The sequence below is a fragment of the Pongo pygmaeus genome, chromosome 12 (genome assembly GCF_028885625.2).
Source record: "Pongo pygmaeus isolate AG05252 chromosome 12, NHGRI_mPonPyg2-v2.0_pri, whole genome shotgun sequence".
Lineage (NCBI taxonomy): Eukaryota > Metazoa > Chordata > Mammalia > Primates > Hominidae > Pongo > Pongo pygmaeus.
The window spans coordinates 28437637-28461125 of NC_072385.2; the positions used below are offsets into that span (position 1 = coordinate 28437637).

At 47.3% G+C, this 23489-nt stretch overlaps 1 protein-coding gene across 4 annotated transcripts in view; it reads right to left on the bottom strand.

Annotated features, from left to right (window-relative positions):
- CRACDL (CRACD like) overlaps positions 1 to 23489 on the bottom strand; it is a 144238-nt gene that overhangs the window by 10445 nt on the left and 110304 nt on the right. For all 4 annotated transcript variants that reach the window (XM_054475682.2, XM_054475684.2, XM_054475681.2 and 1 more), the window contains one exon: positions 18466 to 20218. In XM_054475682.2, coding sequence (XP_054331657.1) covers positions 18466 to 20218 — 1753 coding nt within the window. The remainder of the gene's footprint in view (positions 1 to 18465; positions 20219 to 23489) is intronic.

Consider the following 23489-nt stretch of genomic DNA (forward strand, 5'->3'; position numbering starts at 1 on the left):
CGCTATGTCACCCAGGCTGGTTTCAAATGATCTTCTCACCTCTGCCTCCCAAAGTGCTGGGATTATGGGTGTGAGCCACTGCACCCGGCCTGATGCAGCAATTTTTAAGAAATTTTTTCTTTTCATAACATTTCTTTCTTGTTCATAGAAGTACACAAGCATATTGTACAGATTTAGAAAGTAGATAAAAGTATAAAGGAGAAAAAAGCTTCCCGTAAATCAGCAACCCAAGGGAGCTGTGTGAACACTTCATACTTTGGCATATACTACTTCCAATTTTCTCCGTTATGCTGTCATCCTAAAAATGCACATCAACAGCTCATTCCCAGGTCTTCACAACATTCTCTGTGGAAAAGAGGCCTGAGTTTGCTAAGACTTCGGATCTAAAGTGGATGCATCATCGCCGTTTCTCACAGCCAGTTGATGCTAGAACAGTCACTGTGCCTCGTTGCTTCAACAAATAGAGCAGCGGTCCTCTGCTCTGCCTGCCCTCCAGGTCCACTGCCACAGCCCTGGTTGACCTGGTGGAAATGGGACCTGTCTACAGACACTAAGAAGACTTACGGGGCAGAGGTGGGCCCCAGGCCCTGGGGACACATGGGGCCACACCACTGCTGCAGGGTTTGTCAGGCTTCCTAGATAAACAACTTGAGGGGTTTTGCTTTTTAAAAGCCATTTATTGATCTGTTGTCAGACTTGACTCACAGGCTGCTTCTGATCAATACATGCTGGCAAAGTCTACAGTCGCTCGTCATCAGATCCGTCCCAGAGCCAGGCTGTGTGATCTCACTGTGGAACTCAGGGTGGTAATGCTCAACCAAGTCTTCTTCTCAAAACCGTGCTGAGCATTTTGAGACTGAGCAAGAGCTTTTCACAGGGCAGGCCCCCACTGTTAATGACAGGAGACGGTGCTGTGTCCCAGTTCCACCTCAAGTTAAGCTTACCGCCATTCCTTCCTCTCCTCATTCAACAAATAGAGTCAATCATTGCTGTGAGCTGACTCCGTATTTGAGAATTCGCCTACTCGCCAAAATACATTTGTAATCCCAAAATCAATATGCATGGTGTTGGCATGGTCATTTGCAGACATGTGCGGGGCAGCAAAAAATTTGAGTTTCCCAATGTGCAAGTTCCCAGCTGAGGTGAAGCAGTGATGCGCCGCCTTATTGTTTTAGCTCTTACACCGTATACAGTATCTTTTTTGTAGTCTACTCAGTGTCACATTTTGGGGCACTGGGTTTTCTTGGTGATTCTGCTGGTTAGGCTGCCAAGTGGAGTGCTGATGTGCTGTCTAATGTTCCTAAGCCCAAGGAGGCTGTGATATGCCCAATGGAGATAATGTGTGTGTCAGATAAGCTTCATTCAGGCATGAGTTACAGTGCTGTTGGCTGTGTTCGGTGTCAATGCGTCAACAATATATACTAAATAAAGCATCTTTAAACAGAATTACACCTAAAACAAGGTTATGTGTTGATCTATTGATGCTGTGGCAGGAGACACACAGGAAGCTAACCTTGCATTTCCTCCAGAAGCAGTGGCGCAGTACTTGATAAGTTAGCTTGCAGTGACTTTTCAGAGCATAACTTCCTTAGACAATGAGAATGGACTGGACCTGGCGAGTGCCCACCAGGTGCCAGGCCCTGGGGAAGGTGCTGAGTCTAGACAGGAAGGATTTTTTGAATCTTTCTCTCCAGTGCATGGAGACAGACTCTCCTGCAAAAGCCATCAGGACCAGAGGATCTTCTGACAGCCACCATGGTCCACAATCAGGAATGAGTTCCAGAGCCTGCTGAAAGGGGACACGGCAGGGCCTCTGGGGTGCTGGTCTCATTCTGTTTCTTGGTCTGATGTATTCAGTCTGGAAATGCACTGAGCTACACACATAGGATCTGTGCACTTCTCTGTATGCATATTATTCTTCAATTAGAAGTAAAAGCACACAAATAACAAAAACCCCCCTAAGACAGGAGTCACTAGGTGCTTGAGAGTGACCAGGAAGAAGAGCCTAGCTCCCTGTGCACATAGAGAAATGAGGCAAGTTTGCACCCAGAGCTGTTTCCACACTGCGATTAAGCAAGGTGCCCCAGATGCCCTCACCAGCAGACCCTTTCCACCGCTTCACTACCCCACAGCTTCAAGTGCACCCTCCCCCTAGGGCCTCACCCCCTTTGCCTTTTCTAACCACTGCCTCCCCTCATCCACACAATCTCCCTCCTCCTCCACCCTCCAGAGCCTCCCCTCCTCTTGCTCCACTTCCTCTCCTAAGTGGAATTGCACAACTCAGCGAGTACAGAGGATCTGACTCCACACAGACTCTCTTTGCAGCCTAGGGGCAAACAGAAGGACACTGTTTCTGGGAGCTTCTTTCCCAGCCACCAGCATGGGGCTGCCAGGGCCAAACTGCCCTCATCCCTTACCTGACTCCCAGGTCAGGAGGCACTGCCAAGGGCTCCTCAGCCGGCTCTCCTGCTTTCCCAGGCCAGGCTTTCTGTGCTTTGAATTTCCCAACTGATGCTCAGAAACCCGCCTTCCCCTGGCCTACATATCTCTTTTCACGCAAGCTTCAACTCCACATGGCAGAAAGATAAAAGCCACTGCTGCTTTAACAGCCCTGCTAGCACGCTTCTATCATAAAAGGCGAGGGAGTGAGGGCCCGGAGGGGCCGTCTTCCCCGGTGAAAAGGCTGAGGGAGTCAGAGAGTCTCCCAGTGGCAGCATTTATTTACGAGGGCCTCATATGGTAGCATATTCATCATGGGGTGGGGTGAGTGTCGGTCCTTGTCCCAGGGCAGGAGTTTGCTCAGGTCCCCATAGTAGAAACTGATGTGAGTTTTTCCCAAACGGGGCCCTGGGATCTGCTTTGGTTGTTAGAGCCCCAACTATATCTGCTTTGGGGATCTATTGCTCACAGGTAACATCTGTGAGAAGGCATTCATAAAGAAGAAACAATCATGAGTCACAGTTTGGGTGTGTGCAGTGAGGCCAGGAATCTGGCCAGCCATGTGTATTGGGGGCACCCCAAGGGGCAGATGCCTTACCAGGCTCTTTTCCTGACTTCTGGGACAGCTGCCCAGCACTTGGCACGTCAAGGCTGGCAGACATCCCAGGGTGGCCTGGTCCAACCTCCACATCTCATAGTGGAGACCCCGGGGAGCCAGGGCCGGGCTCAAGGGCACAGAGTTGTCAGTGGAGGAGCTGGACTGAAAGCACACTTGCTAAACTGCCACCGTCTGTGCAAATAAAGCTAGCCTCTCGGCAGGAGGCAATGACCAGTCTACCTCCACAGAGACAGCTGGTCTCCGCTCCCAACCAGCTGATATAACTGGGACCTCACAAGGATATAGGGAGGGAAAGGCACTGTTATTTAAAAATAACTTTGAGCTAGAGCACATGATTGAGAAAAAGGTGAAAAATTATTCTACTTACACTTTGAAATGTACACAAACACCTCACCTTAGATTCCTTGTCTCCCCACCTCAGATCTCCAGGAACTGCTAGAATTCTACAAGAACTGTCTAGGGTGGCCAACAGAAGAGTAAGTAATCCATTCCAGGGGTGGCCATTGTCCTTGGAGCTCAGATTTCCCTTTCTCTATTACATCTGGGCCCTCCTTCACTCACCACTAGTCAGGTAGGGAAATTTCTCCCGACCAAAGAAATGTTCACAGCTAAGGTTTATTCCATCTTCGTCTTCAGAGCAGTATCATATTCATAATGACCCTCACAGCCCTCCTTGCAATGTAAGGATATTTTCAATCCCCATTTTGGATATGGGACCACAGAGTCTTACGGAATAAAGTGACTTGTCCAAGGTCACTTGGCCAGTATGTAACAAAGCTGGGATTTGAACACAGACCTCTTGATCGCTAATCTTCATTCACTACATCACATACCATCTCTTACTAAGAGGTATGACCTCATGACTGTCCTATAAAACCACTTCCTCCCCATTTTAACTTATTCATTGAGTGGCAAACAACAGTTACTTAGCCTTGGCACTGCTGACGTTTTGGGGTGGATAGGTCTTTGTTGTGGGAACTGTCCTGTGCACTGTAGGATGCTCAGCATCTCTACCTGCTAGATGCTGGTATACCGTCCCTCCCCATCCTACCACAGCAGTGTCAATCAAATATGTCTCCAGGCACTGCCAATGTCTGCTGGGGCCCACGCCTGCCCCAGCTGAGAAATGCAGTGCAGCATGACACTGGGGAGCGTGGGCTGCAGTGAGTCTATGCAGCCTCCACCTCTCCTTCACAGTTTACTGGCTCCATGCCTTTGTGCAAGTTCTTTAACCTAAGTTTCTTTTCTTATTTACTAAATAGAATTGTTGTTGAAAATTAACACGTAAAGCATTTAACGTAATACTTGGCACTTAGTAAGTGCTCACTATATGTTAGCTATTGTTGTTATTATTTACCCATTTACTGAGAGGGTAAATCCGCTGCAGACCCCGACTTCAAGAAGCTGATAGAGGGAGGCAGACATACAGGCAGAAAGGTGAAGTATTATGGTGCCTTGACACCCAAGCCATTTTTGGGAAAAGCACAACCTTTACAGGGTCTCAGCAAGATGCTATTTGCTAATGACAGCCCTGAAACAGTGCTGCCCAGTAAAACTTTGTATAATGATGGAAATGCCCTCTGTGCTGTCAACCAGTCATACGTGGCTCCTGAGCTCTTGAAATGTGGCTGCTGTGACTGAGGAACTGCATTTTAATTTCGCTTACATTTACATTTAAACAGCCACGTGCAGCTACTGGCTCTGTGTTAGAGAACACAGACCTGGAGCCTCACCACTCCAAGTGTCGTCCATGGACCAGCAGTGCTGCCATCATTCCAGACGTACTGGGTGGGAAGCATCACCTTAAGCAGATTCATAAGCACTCCTAAGTTTGAGAAGCACTGCTGTCCTAGAGCCCAGTATCTCAACATTGGCCACACATTAGAACCACCTGGGCAGCCTTTACCACTCCCACTGTCTGGGATTCATCCTGGGCAGGTCCACCAAATCTGTGGGGGTGTACTCCCAGGTGACGGCAAGTTGCAGCCAGCCTTGCCAACCGCTGATCTTGATGCTGCTCTGAGCTTCCGCCCAAAGAAACCCTGAAGAGAGAGCTCACAGTATGTTGTCCCCTTTCTGGGGACAACAGTGCCCAGCTGACCAGATGACCCAGTTCTTGAGAACTGGGCTGACATCTGCCCCCTGCCCCCAGGCTCTGGTAGATGTTTCTTTTAACCAGCCAGTGCCCCTGGTCCCCAGGACATCTACCCCCAGGGCTGCCCATGCTATGGGTCCACACTGTTGCCACCTCAGACCTCACCTCCTGCCACACCCTTGGCCCTCCTCAGAGGGGCCTGGGACACTTCCTACTTGTCATGAAGACACTGTCTTCTCTTCTTCAAACCTATTTCTCTCCTCAGCCCTGGGGTGAGTGCACAGAGGGTCTCAGCGCCCCCACATAAGGTTAATGGCTGCCGTGGAGAAAGCACTGAAGCCGGCCCTCTGAAATGGCACCAGTGCAGCTGCAGGGGATGGGTGGCGCTGCTCATCTGCTCCTGGGAGGTGGGCTGCACCTGTGCAGGAACCAGAGCGCTGCACCTGCAGGTTCTAGAGAGAGAAAAGCACTGCCCAATCCTGGTCTCCCATGGTCCCCCCTCCCAGGTAGAGACTGTTAAGACTTCCAGCACCTTCCCAGTCCTTCTCAGGTCCCAGCAGTCACCATGGTCACTTTTGTTATAATCAGTTTTAATTCAGTAATTAAAATGTGTAGCCTCTGGGCGAAGTCAGGTTATGACTCCTGAATGCAGGGTGTCTGAGTTGGGGTGGGGACTCCTTTCCCGAGGGCTGAGAGCTGCGGAAGAAGGAGAGTAGGGAGATCAGCAGGACTCTCTGGAGCCTTACAAGGTTTTGTCCTGCTTGGGCCTGGCAGACACTTGAAACTGACACTGGGGGATTCTCAGCCACCACTGGGACTCTGGTTGTGACCTCTTCTCATTGTCCCCTTGTCCTCTTGGCTGGCTCCTCAGGTGGGGCTCTGGGAGCACAGGTGGGTCACGTGGTGGTCCTGTCTGCCCCATGCCCACAGGTGGTCTGTGTTCAGCAGCAATCCTTCATGTCTCCCAACTGCAGGGCACACCTGTCCAGCTTCTAAGAAGTCCCATGGAAGCCACCCTTGCAGACTGCATGAGGGAAGTTTCCTCTGCGCTCACAGGACTACATGTGCTCTCCACAAAAAGTGTTTTGCAAATCCGCTTTATTCCTCCCCACTGTCCGTATATTCTGAGGGTGGGGGTGGTGAGTGGTTGGTGACTCCACAGATCCTGCACACATGCTTTCTGGTATCTTACATCTCTGCATTGGTGCCTTAACCAAAACTGGGACAACGAGAATCCCATTCTCACACAGCATTCTGTGCAGCTGAGATGAGAATATTTTAGTACATGTTTAGGAAAGTATGACTGTACTCTATGAAACTGTATCACATTTTGCAGTTAAAATGCCTTTGCTGCCCTATATGCTGTTATTACGAATAACCTCATTATATAAAGGAGGAAATTAAGACTCAAGAGTTTACAAGACTCATCTTGCTCAGAATCCCACAGCCCCTGAGAGGTGCTCCTCAGAGTAAACCCCACAGATCCACACTCTTCAATCTTACCACCCAGCCCCTGCCTTGCTCCCTCATCCCAGCACCTGGTCATGCAGACACAGCCTGGTCCAAGGATCACCTACTGCAGGCTAGGAACCCCAGGGCATGGGTATGGGTGCTCAACAGAGGAAGAAAAACCCTGGAAGTTCTCAAGGGCTCAGGACCTAGTTCAGGGGTTGGGTGAAGTACACTCAATATGGGCAGGGATGTGTACAGAGTGCCAGGGAGCTGGTATCAGGGGCGGGGCTGCAGGAGACGTCGGAGGGAGTGAAATGGCAAACTTAGAGAGGCAGAAATGTTTGTTTTGGCCAGAATCTAAAAAGCCTTAAATGCCTTCTCTAGGAGTTTGAATTTTATTCTAAATATAATGGGAAAGCATTGCAAATTTTAAAGAGGAAAGCTCCATGGTTCCACCCACCACCTGGGAAGAAAGGGTAAGAAGAGAGTTGGAGGGAGGAGGTACTGTAGGTGTCAGGTTAAAGATGAGGCTGGCATGGGGACGTGGGAGGATAAAGACGCTGCACATTAGGATGACCAGAACTTGCTGACCAAGGTGAACATCACGACTGGCATTTTTCATCCATCAGACTGGAGGAAAAAAAACACTGATGACACTTAGTGTTGATGAGGGGGTGGAGAAATAGTCTCTATTCTGCTGGAAGAAGTGTAAACCAGCACAACCTTTATGGAGGGTAATTTAAAGTTGTCTATTAAAAGTGCACATAATCTTAGAACCTGAAAATCCACTTTTAGGAATCTATCATAGAGAAACAACCGTGTAAATACATAGGGATTAAAATGGACAAGAATGATTACTGCAGCACTGTCAGCAAGAGGGAAAAAAGCTTAAACAAGCGGAATGTTCCTCAGGAGGGGAACAGTTAAATAAAATACAGAACACATACAGTGTAGCCCTTAAAAAGAAAGAGGTGAGGCAGTTCACTCTGTAAAAAAAAAAAAGATGCCCATGCTTTACTGTGGAGTGAAAGTGCAAGCCAAGATGTACAGCATTTTTGTGATTAAAATAAAAGGATCCACGTGCCTAGATCTGCATGCCCATCTTGCTGTGGTTATGACTGCAGCATTCAAGGGAAACACGATGAATCTGGTAGTGCGGTTCCCCCTGGGGAGTGGGATTAAAGAGGTTCAGAAAGGGGTGGGCAGGAGGCCACTATCCCTTTTTTTTTTGTATTTGAAAATTATTCTGGCCGGGCATGGTGGCTCATGCCTGCAATCCCAGCACTTTGGGAGGCCGAGGTGGGCAGATCAAGAGGTCAGGAGATAGATCATCCTGGCCAACATGGTGAAACCCTGTCTCTCCTAAAAATACAAAAAAATTAGCTAGGTGTGGTGGTGCGCCTGTAGTCCCAGCTACTCGGGAGGCTGAGGCAGGAGAATTGCTTGAATCCGGGAGGCGGAGGCTGCAGTGAGCCAAGATCGCGCCACTGCACTCCAGCCTGGTGACAGAGCGAGACTCCATCTCAAAAAAAAAAAAAAAAAAAAAGAAAGAAAATTATTCTTACATTTATATATAGTAAAATTCACCCTTTGGTTGCACAGTTCTGAGTTTTAACACGTTTAGCTTCTTATAACAACTGTCACAAACAGGATACAGAATATCAACACCCTGAAGAATTCCTTCTTCCTTCCCCTATGTAACCAGACTCTCCTCCTACCCCCAACCCCTGGCAACTACTGATCTATTTGTTCTCTGTCCATATATTTTTGCCTCTTCCAAATGTCATAGAAATGCAATAATTCAGTTTGCAATTTCGAAAGACTGGCTTTATTCACTGAGCATGCACAATTCAGGTTACTGTGCATATTGAGGGTTCATTCCTTTTGATGGCTAAGTAGTTTTTAATCATATGGATGTACCACAGTTTGTTTAGCCATTCACCAGCTGAGTTACATGTGGGTTGTTTCCAGTTTTGGGTGATTATGTCATTTATATTTTTACTTTTGAGACAGTGTTGCTCTGTCACCCAGGCTGAAATGCAGTGGCACAATCTCTGCTCACTGCAACCTCCACCTCCTGGGTTCAAGCGATTCTCCTGCCTCAGCCTCCCAAGTTGCTGGGACTACAGGTGTGCACCACCACACCCAGTTAATTTTTTATTTTTAGTATACACGGGGTTTCACCATGTTGGCCATGCTGGTCTTGAACTCCTGGACTCAAGTGATCCACCCACCTTGGCCTCCCAAAGTGCTGGGATTACAGGCGTGAGCCACTGCACCTGGCTGGTTTTTGGTGATTTTGAATAATGCTGTCGTAGACGTTAATGTGTGACTTTTGTGGGAATGTACATTTCCATTTATCTAGGATAAATACCTAAAGTGGAATTGCTGGATCATAAGCATATTTTTAATTTTATAAGAAATTGCCAAACTGTTTTCCAAAGTGACTGTGCCATTTTGTATTCCCATCAGCCATAGAGATAACACTCCAATGAGAACTGCATTTTCTCCACATCCTCACCAGCACAATGGTATTATCAGTATTTTTTGTTTTGGTCATTTTAATAGTTACGTAACGGTATCTCATTATGGTTTTGTGTTTCCCTAATGGCTAATGATGGTAAGCACATTTTCAGGTGCTTATTTGCCATCTGTACACTTTCTCTGGTGAAATGTCTGTTCCTGTCTTTTGCCTGTTTTCTAATTTTTTTTTTCTTTTTTTTTTACTATTGACTTTAGAGAATACTTTATATATTCTAAATACTGGTCCTTTATTGGATATGTGGTTTGCCTATCTTTTCTTGCAGTTTGTAGTTTGTCTTTTCAGGCTCTTAAATAGGTCTTTTGCAAAGCAAAAGTTATTAATTTTAATAATGTCCAATTCATCAAATTTTCCACTTTTGGATGCTTTGATGACAAGTCTAAGATGTCTTTGCCTAGCCCTATATCCCAAATATTTTCTCATATTTTTTCTAAAAGTTTTATAGTTTTCATTTTACATTTAAGTCCATGACCCCTTTTGAGTTAATTTTGTATATGATGTGAGACTTAGGTCAAGGTTCATACTTTTGCCTATGAATGTTCCTATGCTTCAGGACCATTTGGTTGTGATGTACAATTTGATAATATTTTGTTAAGAATTTTGCATCTAGGCCAGGCACAGTGGCTCATGCCTGTAATCCCAGGACTTTGGGAGGCTGAGGCGGGTGGATCACCTGAGGTCAGGAGTTTGAGACCAGCTTGACCAACATGGTGAAACCCCGTCTTCACTAAAAATATAAAAAATTGGCCAGGTGTGGTGGTGGGTGCCTGTAATCCTAGCTACTTGGGAGGCTGAGACAGGAGAATTGCTTGAACCTGGCAGATGGAGGTTGCAGTGAGCCAAGATTGAGTCATTGCACTCCAGCCTGGGCAACAAGAGCAAAACTCTGTCTTAAAAAAAAAAAAAAATTTTGCATCTAAATTCAGAGATACTATAGTATACTAAATTGTACATCACAACCAATGGTCCTGAAGCATAGGAATATTCATAGGCAAAAGTATGAACCTTGACCTAAGTCTCACATCATATACAAAATTAACTCAAAAGGGGTCATGGACTTAAATGTAAAATGAAAACTATAAAAATTTTAGAAAAAAAAGAGAGAAAATATAGTATCTCTGAATTTAGTATAGTATAGAGAGAGTCTATAGTTTTCTGTATTGTCTTTAATTCCAGTATTACAATCATGCTGGCCTCATAAAATGGGTCGGGAAATGTTTCCCCTTAGTTTTGCATGAGATTTTGTATAATTGGTGTTATTTCTTCTTTAAATGCTTGGTAGAAATCACCAGTCAAACCACATGAAAATGGAGTTTTCTGGAAGGTTTTTACCTACAGATTTGATCACTTTAACAGATACAGGACCATTCATGCTATTTTTTAAGTTTGATAGTTTGTGTCTTTCAAGGAATTGGCCCTTTTCTTCTCATTTGTCAAATTTATGTGCATAGAATTGTTCACAGTATTCCCTTATTATCATTTTAATGTCTATGGAGTCCGTAGTGGCACTCCATAATGTTGTAATTTGTGTCTTTTTTCCCTCAGTTTTTAAATCAACTTTATTGGCTATTTTGAAGAATCATCTTTTGGTTTCATTAATTTTTTTCTATTATTTTTATATTTTCATTTATGTTTGCCCTTATGTTTATTATTTTTTTCCTTCTTGCTTTGAGTTTAGTTTGCTTTTCTTTTTCTAGTTCCTTAAAGTGGAAGCTTAAATTACTGCTTTGAAACATTTTTTCTTTCTAATATAATTTAATGTTGAGTTTCCCTAAGTACCAGTTTATCTGCATTCCACAAATTTTGATATGTTGTATTTTCATTTTAATTCAGTGTTCTAATTTCTCTTGAGACATCCTCTTTGACCCATGGATTATATAGTGGCGTAGTGTTTAATTTCAAATATTTGATGATCTTTTTCATATTTCTTTCCAGATATTTTTCAGATGTTACCAAATTCTTATTTAATTCATTAAGGGCAGAGAACAAGCTTTGAATAATTTCAATTCTTTCAAATTTAATAAGGGCTATTTAGTGACCTAGAATATGGTCTACCTTCATGAATGTCCCATGTGCACTTGAAAAGAACATGTATTCTGCTGTGGCTGGTGGGCTGTTCTATAAATATCAATTAGGTCAAGTTGGTTGATGATGATGTTCAACCAACTTGACCTAATTGAAATATCCTTCCTGATTTTCTACCTGCTACTCTTCTTGACTACTGACAGAGGAGTGCTAAAGTCTCTACATCTTACTATGGATTTATTTATTTTTCCTTTCAGTACTACCAAGTTTTTGCTTCATGTATTTTGAAGCTCTGTTGATAGGGACACACACATTTAGTACTCTTATGCATTCTTGATTCACCAATATTACTGAAATTATCATTATATAATGTTCCATTTTATTACTAATAATTGTCCTTTTTCTGAAGTCTTCTTTGTGTGATATGAATATATAGCCACTCCAGCTTTTCCAATTCTAAAATTTCTATCTTTATAGCTTCTATTTTTTTTTACAAAGAATTTCTATCTTTCCATTAATTCCAAGAGTACTTATTTTTACTTCTTAGAATGTGGCATAATAGTTGCTTTAAAGTCTTTGTCTAATAATTCCAACATTTGAATCCTCTCAGGGTTGGCATTTGTTGATTGCCTTTTTCCTTGAGAATTTTTTAGGCTTTCCTGGTTCTTTGTATGTTGGATAATTTTGGTTCATATCCTACAGATTTTGAATATTATGCTGAGACTTGGTCCTATTAAAATTCTCAAAAGGTTTTGCTGTGCTTATTCTAGTCAGTTTTACGCATGTGCAGCTCAGGGATGAGCCCAGAACTTCATATACACATTTAACTCAGGATATCTAACATCAGGATATGTAACTCAGATGTCTCCTTTCTGTAATCTCCACTCCTCAAGGTTCTACGGCTAGAAAGCCAAGGTTTAGCCTCTCTGCACTGTAGCACCTTCTTGTGACTGGGACCACCTCAGGACAGAGTCGCAAGGGAAAGGAGCCTGCAGGACCCCCAGCCACCATACCTGTCACTGCTGTCTGGGCTAACATGGGGGTATAGCTTCATTATTGGGTTTCTCTGGGGGTAATGTCTAAAGAGTCAAAAGAGCTGTGACCCATAGGAGCTGCTGTGGGGAGAGGCAAGTACTCACTTGGAGTGCTCTAGGCTGGTGCATACTTGGAGCGGGGCTGGAAGGGCTAAAGGACCGTTGCCCTGCAGAGGGTATTGCTACCATCTTCAGCAGGGGTGAGGGGTGGGCCACTTCACTGATGACCCAAGATTAGGACTGAAAGAATTAAGAGTTGTGCCTCACAAGGGACATCACTGCCACTGCCACCAGGGCAAGTAGTTTCAGCTTGTTGTTGGCATTTGCCTGGCATAGGGATGAGACAATAGAAAGAACTCCATCCTGCAGGGATGCTGCCGCCAAGAGGGATTTGCTGCTTAGTTGCTGGTGTTCACTTGGAGTAGGGTCAGGGCTGTCCAACAAGCTCTGTCCCATAGGGGCTGGTGGTGGGGGGTACAGTAGGATCTGGGCTAGGAAAGTCCCAGGAGCTCTGGCCTGCGGGGGTTGTTGATACCACCAGTAGCAGAGCGCAGAGGTGCTACTTCACTGCTCACACTTGCTATGGAGTCACCACTCAGGTCCTGATCTATCTCGTCCGGCTACCAGCTCCTCTTACCTACCTTTCAGAGTCCTCTGGTGCTCACTTTATGCATTCTGTATAGGGTTTTATGTTGTATCAGTGGGAGAGATGGGGTGGTAAGTGTTTATTCCATCTTGGTCAGAACAGCAAGTCCCTTTTTATGTCATTTTTAAAGCAGCAGGATTACAAGGTGATTTTACTATCGTTTTTAGGCCTCTCAGGATTGTTCATATAAAGATATTTGTAATAATGCTGAGGTTTCTGGCTTGAGTATCTGGGTAGATGGAGTACTGAGAAGGAAAGAGAACTGTGCTGGAGGTGGCACTGACAAATGGAATTATGAATGCTGAAGTGTCAAGTCAGGGCTGCTCATCAGATGGGTGGGTGGCTGATTGCTGTGGCCCAAGAAGTCAAGGGAAGCAAGAACTCCAGGAAACAGGTGGGAATCTGTGATGTGTCTTGCATAAGGGGAAAGGAGGAGAGGTCGCTTTGTACTAGGTGACATGCAAGGATAAGACACACATGGTTGAGGAGCAGAGGAAAGGCAGGGAAACAGAGGTTACAGTGTTGATGACACTTGCTCAGAAGGGACTGTGAAAGGAAGGGCAAGACTAAAAAAAAATGGCAATGTGAGCAAAGTTGGTTTTCTTTAAGAATTCAAGACATATGTGGGTACATATCCAAAAGAACTGAAATCAGAATCTCAGAGATATTAACACTCCCTGTTCACTGAGGCACTATTCACAACAGCCAAGATGTGGAAACAGCCTAAATGTGTTTGGACAAACAAATGGATAAAGCAAATGCGGTGTATACCTATAATGGAATATTATTCAGCCTTAAAAAGGAAGGGAATTCTGTACTTGCAGCAACATGAATGAACCTTGAGGACATTATGCTAAGTGAAATCAGCCAGTCACAGAAGGACAAGTATTACATGATCACATTTCTATGTGAAATCTAAAATAGTCAAATTCATACAAAATTGAAGAGCGGAAAGGTGGTCATTAGGAGCTGGGCAGGGGAGAGGGAAATTGGGGGCTATTCATCAATGTTTATAAAGTTTCAGTTATGTTAAGAAGAGTACGTTCTAGAGATCTGCTCTACAACATTGTACCTACAGACAACAATACTGCATTGTACATTTAAAAATTTGTTAAGAGGGTCAATCTCATGTTGTGTTCATATCACAATAAAATGAAATTTTAAAAATTCAAGAGATAGGAATATATTTTTAGCGTGATGCCAATAAAACCCCCCACAACTTGTGTTCTAACCCAAATGAATTTGAATATATCTGAACTGTGTCATTAAAAAAGGATGACAGTCTCTTTCAGTTCATTTCCTTCAGAAAATGGCTGTGACATACAAAGACAAGGTGGGCCAGAAAATGGCTGTCTACACTCCTCCGGCATCCAGCTACCACCTGCCTTCTCTGTGCAATAAACTCTGACGGTCAGTCCCCTGTGCTCTTCCCATCTTTTGGGGCCAAGAAAGAGCTTGCACGGCAGGAGGACATTAAATATTTGTTGGAAAAAAGAATGCATGAATGAGTGAGTACTGGAGTCTAGAAAAAGAGGGTCAGAGACCGTAGTGTGTTACTCTGTCACCAATCCTGTCTGGAGGAATCAAGCTCAGATTAGCCAATGCTGGTTATCAAATGAGGTCTCCAGGTGAGAAGGGTGGTTTCTTGTGCTACCTTCCAAAACACCAACATGTGAACATGACTTTGTAAAAAAATGAATCTCATACCCAGAAACAAGACAGACTAGAAGGAGAGTCGACTTAGGAGTGATTTTTTTTTTCTACATACTTTCTGTGTTTTGCAATTTTTCCATACAATATTCTCTAACTCCTTTGTTCTCATTCTAATCCTGCGTGCAGAAGCTGCTTTATGACCTGTAATTTAGACTCTGGGATGGATTGAACCAACAGGAGGATGCATAATGTTCTGCACAAATGAACAAGGCTGATAACCCTGGGCCATTTACTTCCTAGGACAGATCAGCAAATTATAAACCAGGCCTATAAACAGGGCTCCTCTGCCTCAAGGAGCACAGACACTAAGCTTGCAGTAACCACTCCAGCACAGCCCCTGTGAGGCTCAGCCCCTTCGGCAAGCCACTCTCCTGTTTATTACAACCAACCACCATTGCATCCTTCCCTACTCCTTCTGCTGAAGCATCCCTCCATTCCTTCAAAGAAGGAAAACAAGGTGTGGAAGAGAGGAGGAGGAATAAACCAGGTGCTGGGGACAAAGCAGTTTGAGTGCCCAAAGCCGAGTCATCTGGAACACTTCAATCATCCAACTTTACTGTACATGCCCTGGAGGGAGGACGGGGGAGGTGGCAGACTATCTGGGAGCTGTAGGCAAGGTATTTGCCAACACAACAGCAAATACTAGGTCTTTCTGGAAACAGTGATATTGTTATTAAAACTTTCATTATCTGTATGTTTTATATGAACTGAATTGCTTCTAGCTAATATAATTTGGGAGCAATGAGAATGATAATAGTAGAAGTGATAATAATCAATGAAAGCAGAAACAGATTTGGCATCTGGGGAAAGTGTGGGGGCAGCTTCGCTGCTGGGGTCTGAAAGCACAGACCCTGAGATTCTGCTCTGGTCAGCATGAGACAGCCCATCAAGTTCAAGGTAGGATCAGGCAGCAGGCCCAGCCTGTCCTGGTACCTGTCTTTCCAGTACCACTGCCTCTGCCCCCAGAGTTGCTTCCCTATAGAATGTGGGTAATTCCTTCCCTCTGTGTTAAAATGAGTATCATTAACCATACCCATAAAGTAACCTAGATTCTTCTTTTGCTTTGGAATTCATCTAACTCTGTCATTTCTATGGCTTTAGTGAATGTGATTAAACTTAGATGGATGAGACAATTCTCTTCTACTATATAAGCAAAACTGTTAATAAACAAATACTCTATTACATTTTATAAATCAAAGAAAAATACACAAGGTCTCTACAGATTATCCCAGGCATTTTATAGTGAAGAAAGCCTGGCTTAGGTTGAGGAACTTACATATAAATAACGGGCAAAGCATTGCCCTCTGAAGCTTCTTTTCCAGATCTGACCATGAGCTTGCTATTCTGTTTTTAAGTTCCATTCATTTAGCAAGCTCTTGAGAGACATTTTCAATTCTAGGCCATGAAGGTCAAGGTTTCATGTGCACAGAGAGCAACTCCTTCCTCCCTTGCTACTTCAATGGCTTTTTGAATCACTCTACTATAGCTTCAATAACCTCAGTGGAAATCTGCAGAGTGGATCGTCAGTGACGGCTTGAACTTCCTCCAAATTCCCGCACTGATTATCCTACTGCAGTGGCAGCAGCAACACAAAATCACGGCTGTGCCAAGGGGCCTTCAGATTGGGAAGGCCACATGTGTGGGCTCTTTGGAACTGTGAATCCTTGTGTGTCACCTTTGGAATTTAAAGCACTGTAAAAGAGCCAGAAAAGATTAGGCTATTTTGGAACTGTTTTCACATTGTTTTGTATGAGCTAATTTTCTTCCTATGTATGCATCTTCCTCTTAGGGCGCAGGATTCCCTAAAAGAGCTACCGGGTTCTATTTCCTCTCTGTCCCACAATGCAGTGCTTGAGTATCCTGAAACATTCTTTTTTTTGAAATTTTTTTTTGAGATGGAATCTTGCTCTGTCACCCAGGCTGGAGTGCAGTGGCGTGATCTCGGCTCACTGCAACCTCCGCCTCCTGGGTTCAAGCGATTCTTCTGCCTCAGCCTCCTGAGTAGCTGGGATTAGAGGTGTGTGCCACCACGCCTGGCTAATTTTTGTATTTTTAGTAGAGATGGGGTTTCACCATGTTGGCCAGGCTGGTCTTGAACTCCTGACCTTGTGATCTGCCTGCCTCGGCCTCCCAAAGTGCTGGGATTACAAGTGTGAGCCACCACGCCGGGCCAAAACATTTTTAAAAAACAAAATTTGTCATGGAAAACTTCTCCCTAGGGCCCCCATCACATGCACACACAACTTATTTGTGTAGTTTCATTTTCTGGTTCACAGATTTCCATTAATTTAAAAAACCAGCAGGCCAGGCGTGGTGGCTCACCTCTGTAATCCCAGCACTTTGGGAGGCTGAGGCGGGCGGATCACTTGAGGTCAGGAGTTCGAGACCAGACTGGCCAACATGGTGAAACCTCGTCTCTACCAAAAATATAAAAAAATTAGCCGGGCGTAGTATCGTGCGTGCCTGTAATCCCAGCTACTCGGGAGGCTGAGGCAGGAGAATCACTTGAACCCGGCAGGTGGAGGTTGCAGTGAGCCAAGATCGTACCACTGCATTCCAGCCTGGGCAACAGAGTGAGACGGAGTCTCAAAAACAAACAACAACAAAAACAACAAAAAACCCAGCAATGAAAGATTCTTTAGCTCTGCTGCAAATACACATTTTCAACAGATTTCTCATTTCATCTGAAACACTATAAGAAGTGACAAATGTCAAAGACAGAGAAAGGTCATCTACTTTGTCTCTGCTCATTTCAAAAGACAGCTGCTTTCAAATATTCTTACGTTCTGCCTCTAATCTTAACACAATCTCCCTTTCAGGACAGCAAGTAAATGTTGAACCTCTTGAGAGACTTACGTTTTATACAGACTTGTGATTCCAATATATGGAATACTTTCCATGTTGCAGCTGGGCCACGTGAACTTGATTATGAAGCAGGAGGAAATTCTTTCTTGGAGGAAAAGGTCAGAAAGACCCTGATAGAGGAGTATGTTTCATTTATAGCCAAGAAATAGCTTAGGCCCTGAAAGAACCTGCATCAAAATGAGTACACATGTCCTGGGATTTGGACTTTGCTGAGTTTCTCAGGTCAAAAGTGGGAGAAGAATTTGAGGGATTCGCTGAGAGTCCTATCAAAATCAGTTTTTACATTTCTCTTTATCTCATGTCTACACACTGACTTCTCTGTACTTATGCAAAATCCTGGTATTTATTTTCCCTTTTCTACTCTTTATTCCTTATTTTATCTCTCTCTTTTTAAAACAGACAGGGTCTCACTCTGTCACCCAGGCTGGAGTGCATGGCACCATCATAGCTCACTGCAGCCTTGAACTCCTGGGCTCAAGCAATCCTATTTCGGCCTCCCAAGTAGCTGGGACTACATGCGCGCATTACCACGCCTGGCTAGTTTTAAAATTTTTTGTAGAACGAGGTCTCACTATGTTGCCCAGGTTGGTGTTGAACTCCTGGGCTTATCCTCCCAAAGTGCTGGGGTTACAGGCATGAGCTACCGAGGCCGGTCTATTCCTTACTCTAGATTAGGGGTGTCCAATCTTTTGGCTTCCCTGGGCCACACTGGAAGAATTGCTTTGGGCCACACATAAAATACACTAACACTAAGGACAGCTGATGAGCTTAAAAAAAAATTCGCAAACAGTCCCAATGTTTTAAGAAAGTTTACGAATTCCTGTTGGGCCACATTCAAAGCCGCCCCGGGCCCAGGCCGCGAGTTGGACAAGCTTGCTCTAGATCAGACATGATGTTAGCGGGAATTCTGACTCCTTCCAATTCCCCTGCAACAAAGTTTGTACCAGGAGCATTTGGCGAGTGTCCAGCAAGATGTGCCAGTGGATGTGGATCTCCCCAGGCCCTGCCCTTCCCGCACCCTCGGCAGGCTCTTACCAGCTCCCCTGCGCAGCGGCCTTTTCTCCGCCGTCCTGGGCTCCTTCCTGGGGTCCCGCTCTCCCGGGCCGGCGTCGGGGGGCGCGGGCTGGTGCGGGAGCGTGAAGCTCTGCAGAAGCGGCTTCCGGGGCAGGGGCGGCTTGGAGCTGAGCGGCTCGGGGGGGCGGGCCTTCCCCTTTCCTTGGTCGCTGGGGGCCCTGGCGCCTCGAAGGGCGGGGGCCGTCCCGAAGGGACACTTCTCCTCCTTCGGAAGCACGGTCAGCGACCTTTCTAACCGGACCTCGGCACTGTACCTCTTCACACCCTTCGCCTCCTGAGAGGCGCCATCCCTGTATTTGAGCGAGAGGGAGGTGGACCGGAGCTTGACGGGGAAGGGGTTTCTGTCCTCACTCGGGGCAGGCTCCTGGGCGGCTGGGCAGGGTTCTCTCGTGCCGGGCGCGGCGGCCGCCTCCTGGGGGCTCTTGCGCGGCCCGGCCGGGCTGGCCGCCCTGTCCCCCGAGTCCTGAGGGCCGCACTCAGCCGGCTTCCGAGGGCCAGGTTTCGCGTGCTGGGGCTCGGGGAGACCCTGGAGGTCGTCAAGAGCCGCCTCGCTCCTCCAGACCGGGCTGCTCCTCGCGAGGGGCAGGCGGCCGCTGGCCCGTTCCAGCGGACGGGAGACGCCCGGACGAGGCCGCGCTCGGCACGAGGACACCGAGAACTTCTTCGCGCCTCGCAGTTCGGCACCGCCCCTCTCTGCCTTCCGCTCTGGCGCCGCCCTCTCGGCGCCCGCCGGTGGCGCCTCAGCCCGCTCGGCCTTGGGGCGCTCCAGGGCGGCGGCCTCTGCGTCGAGGGAACCGGGGCAGGGCTCCACCGGGGGAGACTCCGCGGCGGCAAGCGGCGGGGACGCGGCGGGGCCCTCGCTGGGGGCCGCGGGCCGGTGCTTCAGGCAGCTCTTGGGCGGCGGCGGGCTCGGGGCGGGCGCCGCGGAGGGCTCGGTCCCAATTCTCTCGGGTTCGGTCCCCGCTCCTCTCTCGGGCTCGGTCCCCGCTCCTCTCTCGGGCTCGGTCCCCGCTCCTCTCTCGGGCTCGGACCCCGCTCCTCTCTCGGGCTCGGTCTCCCCTCCTCTCTCGGGCTCGTGCGCCAGCCCTGGGGGCCCCTTCTTCTCATCTGGGAGCACGGGCGGCGTCGGCTCCGCTTCCTTCGGGACACTGTGTTCTGGCCCGTCGGGAGCAGAGGGCGCCTCTGAGGTGGCGGCGGGGTCAGTCTCGGGGGGCGTCGTGTCCCCTTCAGGGATGGCGGTGGGAAACGGGCTCGCGACGTCTTCAGGAGCACAGACCACCTCCTCCGCCTTGTCCGTGGCCGGAGCACACGGGCCTGCGGGGGGCGCCTCTCCATCCTGCTTTCCGCCGTCAGGACCGGGATTCGGGGGGCCCTCCGGCGGGGACGGGGGCTCCACGCGGAGGGTGGGGGCCGACTCGGGCTCGGCGAGCTCCGGGGTGGCCGGGCGGCTTGAGGGGTCCTCCCCGGGGGCGCCCGCCTCCTCCATGCTGGCCGTGAGCGCCGAGCAGTGCTGCAGGCGGGCGCGTCTGGCACGGACCCCTCCGGGTGGCGGCAAGGGCTCTGGTGGCCCAGGCTCAGGGCCTCTGTCTGGCACCACATCCTGCTGCCCAGAGCTGGGGCTTTCTTCTGGGCTGACTTCCAAAAGTGGCTTCTCCTCGTTTTCCTCCTCCTCTGGGGTGCACGTCAGGTCGCTCAGGGATTCAGACTGAGCGCGCTGAGAGAAATAAAGATAAAAAGCATCGTCGCTATAGCAAATTCCAGGAAGCCTGTCACCTCCCCACTTTCTTCAAGGCTTATAATGGTTTAGTGATAGCAGTGATAGCAGCACTATAAAGCTGGCACTTAAGTAGGCATGTACCCATGCGTGTCTTTTCTCAGTCTGTATCCTACTGGTCTACTTTGGCTCACAAGTTTATCAGGACAATGGCAGATATGCCTCCAAAGTAAATGTCTACAGCTCCTCTGGCAGAGCCTCAAAACCAGTGGACTAGAGTAACGCCAAGGGAAGGCGACCAACAGCAGCCAGTGTCTGCTATGCTCTGTGCTCCCACACTTGTTATTTCATTTAATCTTCCATTCATCCCAGTGAGGAAGGGATGATGAGTCCCTTTTTGCACTTGAGAGCCAGGAGCTCAGAGAGGCCAATACCTTGTTCAAGCCTGGGCAAGCAGGTGGTGGAGCTGAACAGCTGGGACTCTATGGCCCTGTGTTCCTCCCAGGCAGTCTCCCATGTCAACACTTCAGGAATGTACCCTCATAGTAAAGCTAGACTGGTTTTCCTAAAAGATGGCTCATATCATGCCAATAGCTAACCATGGCTTATAGGATAAAACCAAAATTTTCAGCTAAATTTAAAGTCCTAGATTCTCTGGTCTTAAGCCGTTTCTTCCACTCCCTACTCAGGTCAAACCAAGCCCTCAACACTGTGCCAGACACTTGGTCTGAGTGACTGTCACCTCCCCACTCTCCCCCACCCCCCTGCCCCCAACCTCCAAGATACTCTACCAGGGCCCCCAAGGACTGTTTCAAACTCTCCCACTCTATGCAGTTTAAGATTCCCCCCTTCTCTGGCCTCCTGAAGCCCTACTGGCTTGGCAAACATACGCTGCCTTGTGATAGTCTTCTGAAAGACCTCTAGAATTCAGATTCCAGTCCAACTTCCTCCTTTTGTCACAAAGTCAGTTCCTGCTCTCTTGGGAAGGAAAGGAGCTCCAGGTAACCAAGAATCATTCAAAAGTAACATGTGGAAATGACCAAAAGGTTGATGGTGTAGAGACTGATCTTTTTAGAAAGTTTGTGATATTAGACACCAAGAGTCACCCAGGCTATTGCTCTCTCCTTCCCCTTTTCTAAAGCAGGAACTGTGACAGGGTATGTTTGCAATAGGTTTTTCTTCTTGCTGTTTGTTATTATTTTAACATTTTTCATGGCATCTGCTTGCTAATAGAATATAGGATGCCTGGGATGTTTGTGACAATACCTAAGCAAACTCTTGCCAAAATGCACAATCCTATTCTTTTGGATTTAAAAAGAGGAAGAGGCACAAAGAAAGCTACAGAAGAACTTTCAAAAGCTGCAGGTTCTTTACTTTGCCATGTTGATGGCCTTCTGCTACTACAGGAAACTGCTGATGTTGAACCTCTTCAGGATGGAGGTCACCTTTTAAAACTGTCAGTCACAGAGCCCACACAAGGCAGCAGAGGGGGCAGCATGGCTGTTCTTTCCGATCCTAGGAGCATTTAGGGAGCATCTGAAAGCATCTTGATCCCTGAGAGGGGCCAGGCCACAAGGAAGGTCCTTGTGGTTGGGAAGAGGGACCTCATGACCAACAGGCAAAGGGTGCTATGGACACTGAAGGACAGAGGCCCCCAGCATCATAGGTTCCACAACAGTGGATGGAGGAAAATATGGACACCTCTGAGAACTTAAGATATCCATGCCTGCTCCTTACCAAGCAGGGAAGGGGAAAAGAGGGAAAGACCATAGATGTGGCAGAGTTGAAATCAAGGAAAGGCTGTGTTTACCTGTTTGCCCAGGCTGGCTACATCAGGTTTTCTGTTATTCTACAAAGTGGAATTCAAGAACTAAGTCAAGTTCACATGTAAAGAAAGAAGGATACAAGCCCTGCCCAGATGGGAGCAAGAAGGGAGGCTGCGTTTCCACCTGGAATAGACGCCAGGCTTCGCTCTGTCACCAACTCCTGGCCAGGTTGTGGCTGGCTATAAATGCCCTGGCCAGAGCCAAAGACATCCCCGTGGGAGTCATAAATCACAGACTTGAGGGCCAGAAGGGAGCAGGCCCTGGCCCTGTGGTCTCATTCAGCACGAGGACAGGCAGGTCTTGAGTGACTGGACCTTGTCACACCGACACAGCACACAACCTTTAACTGTGCATGCACTGGACACACACACCTACACACAAGTATCCTGGTTCCTAGCTGGCACATCAGCCTGAAGGTAACTCACCTTTGCTTCTTCCTCCAGCATTAGTCCCCTCAAAAGTCTACTCTGCTGGCATGAGTTTAAAGAACACCTTCCATATGCCCAAAGGAAAACTCACTCTCTTCAGGGAGTTGCTGAACTCCTGAGTGGCCCTAGCCCAACTGTCTCCAGCTGAGGCACCGAGCTTGCCCTGGGTACTTCACCAACACACCACAATCATGTCATGAGGGAAGGACGAGGACATTAGCTTGTGGGCATCTCTTTATCAGCACTGTCATTCTCTGTGGACAGGCTGGCCCCCACTCCAGGGGGGATGTGTTACAGTGCCCGTCAGGTAGGGGAGAGGGAACAACCCTGTGTGAACCTCGAACCTGCCAGTAAATGAAGCCAAAGTATTCCATGAGCCAATTTCTCAGCTTCTAGGACTAGGAGGTAACGACACCCTGAGGCAGCACACCCAAAGAGGGGTCTATCTTTCCGAGGTATGCTCCCCATGCTACTGAGTAGGCCCTCGTCCAAGACAGGTGTCCATGCTAGTGTTTCAGCTTCTTTCATTCACTCATTTGTTAATTCACTCATTCGTTTGTTCAGTCGTTCATCCATTCAACAACTCTGTGACTAGAAATGTTCTAAGCTGAAAATGCAGCCAGGACAGGGTCTCAAAGAAGACTGGCAATAAGAGCACATCCATTTACAAAGGTCACTTTGGCATGTGGCAAGTGCTCTGAAGGAAGTGAACGGGCAGGGTGAGTTTTTCTGGGGGACTCTCAGGCCCCAAGCCTGGGACACAGCAGCACCAAGGCCTGAGGCTAGAGGCAGCTCGTGAGCTCAAGAGACAGAAAGGTGGCCAGAGCGCTGAGTGAGAAAGAAGGTAAGAAGCCTGAGGGGTAGGCAGGACCTGATGTGCCAGGCCTGGAGTGTGGACTTTACTCTGAGTGCAAGGAGAAGGCAACCAGCATTCAGTAGTGAGTGTGTGAGGAATGATGGACAGATGGATGGATGGATGAATGAATGGAGCGTTTCTGCAAGGGAAAGACAGATCTG